The sequence below is a fragment of the Esox lucius genome, chromosome 8, assembly GCF_011004845.1.
Source record: "Esox lucius isolate fEsoLuc1 chromosome 8, fEsoLuc1.pri, whole genome shotgun sequence".
Classification (NCBI taxonomy): Eukaryota; Metazoa; Chordata; class Actinopteri; order Esociformes; family Esocidae; genus Esox; species Esox lucius.
In genome coordinates, this window is record NC_047576.1 from 18,339,404 (window position 1) to 18,351,554 (window position 12,151).

Below are 12,151 nucleotides of genomic sequence, written 5' to 3' on the forward strand. Positions count from 1 at the left end.
TTATTTTTTTTATTAGTTCAAATGTTTATGCATAGAGAGTTTATATTTTTCTTTTATATCCACAGATGACATTAGCTGCCTCTGGAATAAGCTACCCCTGCCATCACCTAAGTGTGTGTCGTAGGTCCTCACCAGCCAACAACCAAGAGCCCACCGAGGAGGTTGAGAAACACACACACACACACAAAAACAAACACACATTTGGCCTTTTTAGATATTGTTTGTTGATATGTCAACAACACTAAAGTAAATGTGTTTGTAGTGTGCAGATGTCCACATGGTGAGTGACAGTGAAGGTGACGACTTTGAGGATGCATCGGAATTTGGAGTTGACGAGTCAGAGATGTTCGGAATGGGGTCTTCTACAGGATGTCGGAAAGCCCCTATGAGTACGCACCTTGCTTGGCTTGACGCTAACACTCGATTTAGTTTGTGTTTAACTGCTAATTAATTTGACTGTCTCTCTCTGCAGTGCCTGAGAACAGTGAAAATGAAGGAGATGCCTTACTGCACTTTACTGCCGAATTTTCAACAAGGTACGTTTTTATGTAATCGTTGCCATTGAAGGGGATTCTTCTCGTAAGGAAAACAGTCATGGATTGGGTTCTTTGGGTTCTTTTTCGCAGGTATGGGGAATGTCATCCGGTGTTCTTCATTGGGAGTTTGGAGGCGGCAGCTCAAGAGGCCTTCTATGGCAAAGCTAGAGATGTGAGTAACAATATGGTGTTCCTAGTGTGCCCCCACAGGGCCTTATACTACACAACCATTGTCTATGCTTATTCATTTTTCTTTATGAACTTAAAGGTTGACATCGTACGTTGGAACTTGTTCCCTAAGAGCGACTGTTTGATTCTAATCATAAACCTTATTTTTCATCAGGACTGCTGACGCCTATTTCTAGCCCCTATTTTTTTTTTCTCTTCATATTTTCCGTGGAGGCTTGTATCAACTGACAGCTTGTGTGGATTACCTTCTTATTAGTATGGGAGAACACATCAAGATGTTTGGGGGGGGGGGGGGGGGTTTAGACCATGAGGCGAATGCTTCGTTGGCCTCTCGTCTGCCTACCAGCTGATATCCCTTTCCATAAGCCAGCACAATATGGCCCCTCTCTCTACGGAGCGCTCTTTGGTGCAGCCAGAGACTGTACACTGTGTCAATGAAAAATAAATATGAAGGGACACATGCAGCTGACCACCTGATGAGAGAATGGAGAAACACAAATCTTACTCGTGCTTTTGTGACCACTGGGAGTCCTCTCCCCAACCACCACCACCCTGGTCTAAAATCTTTTTCTTGTCATTGCTACTTGGTCTTGTCATTGCTACTTGGTCTTGTCATTGCTACTTGGTCTTGTCATTGCTGCATAATATATTAGGTGTTCGAAAGGAGGAGAGGACCCGGGAGAGCTTTTGCAGAGGAATCTGTCTCACTCTCAAAGGCTGGTGGGATAATCACTAAGTAAAACACTACATTTGATTAAGTGTTTCTGGAGGGGGAGATGCGCCTCAATCCAGCCTTAATGAAAATGCTTTGGGCCGCTGAGCCCTCCAGGGGATCAGTGGTAAGGCCCTTCAGACAGGCCACCCATCATTGCCAGTGCACCCCCTCAAATCCCCTTAACGGTGCGGTTAATTGGAGTAACCCCGCTCTCCCGCTTGCACAAAGACACACATCAAAATTCATAGCAGTGTCGGGGTGAGGGTTTTATCACACTCTAGTATCCGCCTAAATCCCCCATAGTTTAGCAAAAGAGCAATGAAGAGAGGGGAGAGGAGATATCGATACCTCAGACAGGGAAATGAACCTACACATTTCTTTCCGCCCCACCCTGCCCTGGCTATTTCATATGTAGGTCTCAATACAAATATATTTTTACATTTGTTTCTATTAGTACAGTTCCAGGTGGGGGAACTGAAGCAAAGAAGGATATTTCAATTTACTTCATGATGATATTTTGTGTGTAAAGACTCAGGATTCATATTTTAATTAAGTCTGCCATTTAATGCTATTGTATTCACACATTTTTCCTAGTTATGTCTCTAAATATGAATGGCTTTAAATACAATTTAACTTAATTGAACAAAGAACCCAAAATAATGTTTTCAATTAGTTCAATCATGTACCCACCATCTGTTAAAGCATTGATCTGAAGGCATGTCCTTGGTACATGGGGTCAGACGAGCAGTAATTTGAGCTCTTCATTTTGAAGTGTTTGCTTTTCTTGAGGCTGCTATGGATGATCACTTTCACCCAGTTCCTCCGCTCCCTGACACTAGCTGTAATTAAAAAAAAAAAAACGCCCTCCCACAACACAAATACATAAACTGAATGAGACTAATGAAAATGAGAGGCTATTAAAGATGATAATATTGCCTTATATTTATCACGGGCCGAGTTTATCAGTCAGGTGTATATTTACTTTCCTTTCTTAGGACATGTACTAACAAAACAAATTCCCGTTTGTTTGTTTTTTCACTGGTGTCATGTTGCATTATTACAACTCTCGTCTGGGTTGTGTGGTTGAAGAAGAGTTGTGAGCTGTTCTCCAACGCCCCGCGTCTGTCAGTTGTCTGTCAGTATTCAACTGACAGCGTAGGAGAGATCCTGCTCATGTTGAAGATATTCATACAGTCCAGACTGGACACAAACCATCAGGATGCATCCTGACCCCGTTCTGGTCCTTGCCCAACGGCTGCCTGTTTCACGTGGCTGTAGACTTTGCCAGGAGATGGACAGTTCAAGCCCATACACTGGAATGACGCTCTGTGAAGACGCCTAAAGGCTAACTCACAGAATGGATTGGTGTTCCCGAGCTTCTTCACACTCCTCCTCCTGAGTTGTGAACAGGTGGGAGGACCCCACTACATAAAGAAGGCCTTTCGGGTCACTTTCTAGTCTATGTTGAACCTAGTAATTTGGTTTTACAGGTGATTTGTCCCCAACTTAGAAAAGCACTACAAAAGATGAAACGCGAAATAAGATAGGGGACGTGGTGAGAGACTTGGGGGGAACAACCCGGTTTAGGTCAAAAGCGGGAATCGGTAATCAGTGTTATATATCCACTTAGGCCTTTCTAAAAGTTGCAGGGCGACGAGATGTTGGCTGTGCGCGGCTGTGCTAGTATGTGCAGATACATAGACTAGTGTGAGTGAGGGTGTGTGCGTATCTCATTTAGTATTTTTTTTAGGAGATTGAGGGTATAAGGTGGGGGGGAACCTCTCCTCTCAAGGCTGCATTTGCTTGTCTTCTCAGCATGAGTGTTTAATCTTTTCAGGGCGTTCAATTGGGCCGCTGAATGAGTCCCAAGCTCCTTCCCGCTAGGAACCCGGGAGCTTATTCTAAACCTCTAATCGCTGAGCAAACACAGCAGTGCTCACTCTCTCCTTTTCTGCACAGGCCACACCACAACTTTCTTTTACTTTCCCTCACTTTTCTGCCTGTAAGGATTTTCCTTTTGGGTGTATAACTCCTGAAACCACCACCCGCCCCCACCAGAACATTGGGGTCAGAAAGAAAGTTGAGAGAAAGTTCTGTAATTTAGAAGGCTTTATTGCCTAAATCATCCAAGAGAACCTTTTATGTTTGCTTTTTTAATTAGTTGCCATTGAGGCCTGCAAATCTGTTGCTCGCATGATAGTGTCAGACTACTTGAATTTTGAGCTTCAATATTGTCTACCTCCTGGTGCTTACCTGAGCAGGCAAGAGAAGGCCTTTGGAATATGGTGTAAAATAATTTGTTTTTCTCAACGCCCAAAGCTTTACTCCCTGCGTATTGGATTTCTGTGTCTTCACTTGCAGACTTCTTTTGAGAAATATTTCCCTTCAAAGTAAAGATAACTGAGATCTCTATCCACCTTCCTTGGGGTCTGTCTAGCAAAGCCTCTGGTGTTCCAGGGGCTGGGCCGTTGGCTTCTCAATCCCCATGCAGCTTATAAAAATAAAACCACACCTGTACTTCATTCTCCACAGAGAAAACTGCTGGCCATCTACCTCCACAACGACGAGAGCGTGCTCAGCAACGTGTTCTGCTCCCAGATGATGTGCGCAGAGTCCATAGTGTCCTATCTAAGCCAGAACTTCATCGCATGGGCCTGGGATGTCACTAGAGAAGCTAACAAAGCCAGGTATGTCAGAGCGCTCAAAGCCCTTCTGTCAAGACTCTACCACAGTAGACCTGAAAACAACGGAGTTTCAAAGATTGTCTGAGAAACAGATGACATCTTAATAGCTGAGAACAAACCCCCTCACCACACACACACACACACACACCACTCTCATTCTCTTTAACTCAAGCCTCTTCATGCGGGGGGTTGTATGCTTACAAAAGCAGTTGTTTGTGGTATGAGGCGCCGATTGGGCAGTCTTCACTAATCTCACTCAATGGAGGGGTCAGTTGGGGGAAAAAGGCTCCTATGAAGCTTCGCCAGGGAGAATGTCTATTTTGTCAATTACCTCCTCCACAATCCCACAACTTGTCAGTTTTCACAGCAGTTTGCGACTCCTAATTCTCCACCTGTGTGGTGACTGTCCTGGTATGTGACTCCTAGTGTTCAGCATTAACCAACTGCCCTCTCAAGCCCTCAACTATTGACCCCAAAATTCAGCATTGCCCCTCTTCTAACCAAGAGAAAGAATGGCTCAGGAAGCCCAGGTGTGATGATTTTTCTGCCGTAGGGAGGAGGAGAGCAGCCCGGCCGGTAGCCAGATGGAGGTTTGATTGGGGCCCAGCAGCAGCCTCTTGCTCCGGGGCAGGCCCCAGATTTTCCTTCCACTAGACTTCAGGGCTAAGCCCACCCCCTGGTAGGAGGCGTTTAAGAAAGACTGTTTGGGGGGGGTGCTCAGACACTGACCTCACTTCTTTTTTTTTTTTCCTTTCTTTTTCTTTAACGATATTCCTTCTCTCATTCCGCTCCCCTTCTTCCTTTGCTTCTTGCTTTTTGCCCCAGCTGAGCCTTTTTATTGCAGATTAAAGACCGGCAACATCTGGAGCTTTTCATAATGTGCACTCCTACTCGCTTTAACGCACGCGCACGTTATTCACACATTCTCACGCTCTTAGGTTGATCCTGAGTGACTGGTGATTGGCATGAGTCACAGTGGCTATTAAGTTGAACTCCTAGTGCCCCATATAGCGTAAAATTTGTTTGTTTGCCCCTGTATTCTCACAGTCCTTTTTGCTGAATGATTAATTATGCTTACCAGATCCGCTGAAAACATGTCAATGTAATTGTCACCCATGGGAAATATTGATGAAAATACCACAAACAATGAAGCTCTAATGCACAGCAAATATTGGACTTATGAAAAACATGCTTGAAACTGTACATCTTTCATGGATGTTTTGCTTTCATGTTTCACTTGCAGGTTATTGAACAGCACACCACTAGCAAAAATAAGTAGGCTATACTAAAGTTTGTTAGCAACACCTGATCCAAAAAGTGTTCACTGTCCGTTTTTCAAAATACTAACAATTTTGAAACAACATATCCACGTAAATTAAATTACACTGAAATAATGCATAATGGCACAGCAAAGATTTTGTTTCACAGGTAAAATTTTGTAAATGATTCCTCACACATTTATTCAGTGATGTTGTGTTTTAGTCTTATAGGAATGCTACACAGTTATTATATTCGGTAATATAAGGTATAGTTACAATTGTGTGATCATTGTTTGATCTGTTTTCTGTTTCTTACAAGTGTATTAGAGACTGTGAATTGAGAATAAACACTTCAGTAAACACCAGATACAGCTCCGGAAGATTTTTAAACCACTGCAACTTTTTTGAAAAAGTCGAAAAGGAAGGTTTTGAGTGAGGAAAAAAAAAATGTGTGGAAAATTTTTGGAAAGGAAAGAAAAAGGTGCAGTCGTCTCTTAATGTTTTCCGGAGCTGTAGATGTAGAAATGGACCAAAAACTGAGCGCTCCCAAAAAGTACATCTCCTTCACATGAAGAATGTTATTTTTTTCATCTTTCCTGTGCTTTCAGAAAATGAGAATCTCATGAGAAATGCTATTTTCCATTCTGAACATGCCTGCACATAAAGTATCTGTTTTCTGTGAATAATATCCGGTTCCTATTCCACATGGTTGGCTAATGCACGCCCGAGAGCTTGTTGGATGCTTAACGGAGTGGATATGCGCTTGCAGCAGTCTCTCAACATCTCACGCATGACTTTAAACGTAAAGAAGTGAACCTGACAGTGCAGGGAAACATTTAACATTTGCCTGTGCTGAGAGGAAGAGAGTTTGCTGAATTAGAACTTGTCACTCATTACCAAACCAGCCATAGTCTGATGCATAAGGACCAGATGTTTCCAGTAGTAAAAAAGAAAAATCCCTTAAGGATGCTGTGCTAAGTTATAGGTTACATTCTTTACAAATATGTTATGGCTGAAAGAGACCGCAATGAACTTCTCAACTCCTGTTCTCTGTTACATTTTTACTTCCTGAGCCTCAGACAGGATTTTCACCCTTAATTTGTGATGCTGTATCTGTACCTAGTTATTGTGCAGCAAAAAAAAAAATCTACTGTTTTGGTTTACTTGAGAGTTTTTTAAAAATATTTTAGGAGTGTTTGGAAGCCGTTGAATTATTTGTGTGCAGATTTTCTGGTTCCCTTGAGACAGCATTTCTGTTTTGTATTGACTGCCGAGGTGTACGATTGGACCCATGGAGGCTGTCTTGTGTTTAAAAAAGGAATTAAGATTGGGTTTCTCAGTAACCCTGGCAATTGTTCTAAAGTCCTCTTTGAAAGGTTAGAATTACCCCTGTTCATTGTTTTGGCTTGGCTGTGGTTAGGCCTTTTCATGGCCCAATCTACAGAAAGGACATCATCTGAACATCAGGCAGAGGAGCCCTTTCCCTAACCGCAGCAGAGTGTACAAAAGACTGGTCAGAACCCATCAGCAACTGCACAAGCTATTTGGTGTTGATTTGGGGTTAGAGTAATGTTAGGTTTAAGGATTGTGGTTGAAAATACCTAATATTTTCCCGGAATGCCAATCTCCAGTTGGTCCTCTTGCTTCCCGTGTTAAGCACAGAGTCGGCCACTATCCTATTCCATGTTTGGGAAAGTAGGTAACGCAACTAGCTCTCTTAACTTTGAATTCATGATTAATGAGTAGCACCGCCGATCAGACCGCTCACTCCATACCTATTTTTTTTTTCTGACCTCTTCCTACACCCATTCCAGTTTTCTTCTCGTTATTAAAGCAGATCTTATTAAAAGGCGGGAAAAAAGCCAATCTATATTTGCATTCACTCCAGAGCAAATCATTAATATTATGACATTTACGGTAAGCTCAGAGGGCCTGCCTGCTACCCTTTTTCATTCTGGTGAAATGTTAATTTAAAGTTCTGTCTTTGTAATGGAAAAAAAAATCCTCTCTGCCCTATCAATTTCTTACCTCTGGTGGGGAATACTAATTTGCCTCCCGCTCCTATTAAGACAGGGTCGTCTCCTGGAAGAAAAAGGTAGAATTGGTTTTTGGAGTCTTTAATGCTCAAAGCTGTGTACTACTTTCAAGTGACGTTTGTGTGAAAAATGTCTGTCCCATCTTTTTCTCTCCCAGACTACTCACCATGTGCACGAGGCACTTTGGGAGCGTGGTGGCACAGACCATTCGGACATACAAGACTGATCAGTTTCCTCTGCTCCTTATTGTCATGGGAAAGAGGACGTCAAATGAGGTTTTAAACGTTATTCAAGGTAATACCTGCATAAAGGCACAAGAAAATGTAAACAGGTTAAACAATTGTCACATTTTGGTTGAAACAAGTCTTTAGGAACGGCCATAAAATGTTTTCAGATTACTTTATAATTTAAAAAATTTTTTTATGTAGTTCTGTTACTGGAGAGGAAAAACATCCTATAATGCATTTTTTATTTCTTAAACGATAATTATTTAAACTTTTTTTTGAAGGCAACACAACGGTGGACGAGTTGATGATGAGGCTAATGGGTGCAATGGAAATCTTCACAGCACAGCAGCAAGAGGATATCAAGGATGAGGTATGGTTGAGGCACTCTGACAGCTCACAGGAACGCAGTCTTCCTGTGGAGTAGATGTTTGAAATGTAAGCTATGATTAGGCCATAGACATGAAAAATATATCACAATTTGTTTCTTCACAGGTGGCCAATTATTGTGCCATTTGAACCGTTCTCATAGAGTTATGCCATAGTTTGCTGGGGAGCTAAACAGGGACATGCTGAGACAAATCGGAATGCATTGTGACTGCCACCAGCTCTGATTAGCACCAAAGCAAAGAATACATACATCTGAGAGGCCCTTTCGTCTGGGGCCAGGGGTCGTAAGCACAATTAATATCCCTCCCATTTTGTTTTAGTTGACTGTGCCTATGGTCTTCACAATGAAAGCACGATACAAACTCTTCTCTTTCACCCTGCTCTGTCCATTGCCTCTTTAATCCAATAGAAAGTCGACAAACACATTTCAAACTCCTCTCTCGAGAAGAAAGGCTGTGTTCTTTCATGTGAGGACAGGATTCTGGTGACAGTATGGCTGGGATCTTTCTCTGTCAAAGACTTTCACCTGACCTTATGAATGTTGTTTTTTTCTGTCACAACTCGTGGACAGATATTTACTCAACATCAAATACCAAAGAAAGGTATTTTTCTGGGGTTGTCTGTGACCATTTAAACAGGTCAGAATGTGTGTGGGGGGGGTGTATGTTAGATCATAACGTTGATCCAATCATATGGTGTGGTGTATGTGTTCTGAGTGAATACAGAGAACTGCCTTTTATTTGTGTCTTTAAACTATTTTAGGCAGTAGGGACGAATTAAGTGAAGGAGGAGCACAAACTGACACGCAGCAGGCTCAGACCAACATGCCAAACGTGCCACGGGAAAGGAACTTTACAGTTTCACTTATTTTTAAACCATTCACTCTTTGTGGGATAGAGAATAATATAGTCACCAACTGGTTATTGTCTGTATGAGACACCTGAAGTAGCCTCTTTTTAACAGATTAGTAGATTATTTCCTGAAGATTGTCAAGTACTTCTCAGAACAGTCATTCTCATACCTCTACTGTAGGTCATAAGAGAAATGTGTAAAGAGGAATCATATTGGGTTTTTATCAATACTAGTTTAGTGGCCTTTAAGTGGTTAATTAGTTTTGTTACAGCATCCATGTCTTGGGAAATGTATGAAATTAGTGTTGTTCTTGTTACTGCCAGAGGGCTAGCTAACTCTAGGTGAGCAGATTAGTGTTGACACTTCTGTCTGTAACTGGGATTCCAATTAGGCGTAGCCTTTAAACATAAATCCTTTGGAGCAGTAAGCAACAAGAAGTATGTACGCTATTTGCACATGTCACCCCACCTTATGTCATGCCTGAGACCCACTGGACAGTGCAGCAGGTCTAGAGAACTGTGAATCATTAAGTGACAGTTTTCATTGGAAGAAGCTTGGTTAATTACCTTGCTATTGTAGTCATTGACAGATTTGGACATGAACTGAAATGTTCTTATTCAGTTGATGGTTGCTACACCTTTTATTTCATTTTACTGAATGCTGAAAATGTCAATACTGTCTGTCCTCAGTAGTTATTGGTACCGAAAGAATTGTTTTTTTAGGCTGTACACATGAGTTTGAATTCTAAATCAAACAATGACTATCATATTAGGGTGTAGATTCAGCTTTTGTATGAGGGTGTTTGTTTTCATGCAGACGGATGACATTAAGGGTAAACCAGAAAACCAGGTGACATTAAGGGTAAACCAGAAAACCAGGTGACATTAAGGGAAAACCAGATGACATTAAGGGAAAACCTGCATAGATTGAACCTTGGCATAGACTTGTTCAAGCTGTTCTGGTGGCTTGTTTTGGCACAACACCTTATTGAGACACTAACTTTGGTTTTCCATTAATTTGTCACCCATGGTGACATTTCAGGGCACCAAAAGTGTTGGGACAACATGTTTGTGTTTAGTTGGGTATCTTCGGTCACATCATTTGTGCAGGCATAATATATACTGATGTCTAGTCTTCCTTCTAGGCTTTACTTTTGGAGTCTGCTATTGGTGTGTGTCAACTCGAGGACCAAATGGGTGTCAATGAAAGTCATGCAAGCCATAATGAGACTGCACATGCTCACTATTATGAAGAAAGAAAAAGATCTGCAGCACTCCCCACAACATAGTCATAGATCTGTCAGCCACTCCCATCCACAGAATGCTTAACCAGCTCTACATAGGTTAGGTGCAAACGACTAATTTACCTTTAAAAAAAATAAATACAGGCCAGCTATGTTACATTTTGTCAAAAACAGCCTGCCGAGTTCTGGGAAGTGTCTTCTGGACAGATAAGGCAAATAACCTCAAATGCTGAGGCTATCTACTTAAAACTCATAGCACTGTTTCATTTTAAACCCAAACATTTTGAGTATACAGCCAAATGAATGTTATTGTGATACTTGTAAGGGTGATCTGAAATCGCAAATTCAGATCATTCCAAAATTAGGAAGGAACCTAGAGAGGAACCAGACTGAGGGGTGCCAAGTTCTCTTGTGACTTTGCTGGGTGAAGATTATAAGAGTACATTGGTTGTGGGGGTAGTGTTGTAGCTAAGATCAAGACAGGACAGACTGACCCAGCAGACCTCTATGATATTACAGATCATTTAAACTTATTTTTATTAAAGTTCTCTTCTGGACTTGCACAGTTTAGAAAGACAAGTCCGAGCCTCAGCTAATTTCTCTTTATTTCATGGTAGCTTATAAAAGTACTTTTTAATTATTAATATTTTTTGCAAAAAAAAGAAGGCCTTGGGCCTGGTCATCAATGTTTAGCGTTAATCTATAGTAATCTACCATGTTATATAGGCTAGAGGATAAATACCTTAAGAATCTCTCTTATAAGGAGTATTGTAATTATAAGTATATATAATTTAATCGAAATCAAATTGAATCGGGACCTTATGAATCGAAATCAAATCCGGAGAGCAATGCTGATACCCAGCAGTATTTATCACCTTAATCTTACACTCAATAAGAGAGAGATCTAGCCTTTAATACAGGTAAACATTTAGTACTTTAGTACTTTTTCCTCCACTTGTAAATTCAACAATCTTTTATTATAATGTCAGGTGAGGTAGAAGAACGTAGCAGGGGATTGAAGGCAATTCTTCTATGCAGAAACTGTACAGATTTTTCGTAGTCCTTCGAGCTGTCATCATATCACCTGAGAGGTTTTTAATGGGGTTAAGGTCAGGGACTGGGATGGCCATTGCAAAATTGTGATGAACTGCAGAAGTAACATTACATGTCATCAAACTTTTAACATCTTGCCTTAACATAAATCTCTATTCTCATGAAGACATCTAACTATAGAATCCAGCTTTAATCAGTCAAATTCTAATGAAATTTATCCAACTCCAGATCATGTTTTTTGGATGAAAATAGAGGCTTTTTTCTGGCAAGCTCTCCAAATACGTTGTTGGCATGGAGGTGAGGTTTAATTGTAATTGTCAAGAAATTGTGATCCCAAGATTTTTTTTTCTTTCAGAATATCCACCTCACTGTGATTGTGGAGAAAATCCACTTATATCCTCTTCCAACCAGGTTCCCCACAGCTTTAGCTGGTTTCAACCACTTAATAGTAGAGATGGGAATTTTCAGGTAGCTATTCCCTTTTTTTAAACACTGTAAAGCTCTGTATTAACACTTGCATTTAATTTGAAATGCTTAACGCTGTCAATTTTGTTGGGTCGCTGTTTACACATTTTTCTTTTTTGAGCCTCAGAACCATCCATAGTCCGTGCTTGACTTGAATGGAATCTGTCTGGAGTCCTGAAACCATGTCTTTCTGTCAGACATGCCAGTCAACACTTTAATTCCACCCAGTGCTGATCCACCAGGCCTTGCTGGTATACTACAACCAATATGCGAATACCTTGCCACTGTGACACTGCTGTACTGCAGAGTAATGACTTAGATCGCTGCAGCACTGAACATTTATTTTGTCTGACTTTTACAAAAATGCCAAAATAATAATGTATTGCATTTAATGTATGTATTTCATTTCAATTACAATTTTGTTGAGATGCATACATGGGTCAAAAATTCTAATTGCTATATTTCTATCTTGGCTTATTGATATACAAATGTGAGTACAAATCAC

At 41.0% G+C, this 12,151-nt stretch overlaps 1 protein-coding gene across 1 annotated transcript in view; it reads left to right on the forward strand.

The window, feature by feature from the left end:
* Positions 1-12,151, forward strand: part of faf1 (Fas (TNFRSF6) associated factor 1) — a 77,121-nt gene that overhangs the window by 44,725 nt on the left and 20,245 nt on the right. Inside the window, exons 9-15 of the mRNA XM_010897800.5 lie at positions 66-161; positions 263-389; positions 473-536; positions 627-708; positions 3,973-4,127; positions 7,577-7,713; positions 7,928-8,016. Coding sequence (XP_010896102.1) covers positions 66-161; positions 263-389; positions 473-536; positions 627-708; positions 3,973-4,127; positions 7,577-7,713; positions 7,928-8,016 — 750 coding nt within the window. The remainder of the gene's footprint in view (positions 1-65; positions 162-262; positions 390-472; positions 537-626; positions 709-3,972; positions 4,128-7,576; positions 7,714-7,927; positions 8,017-12,151) is intronic.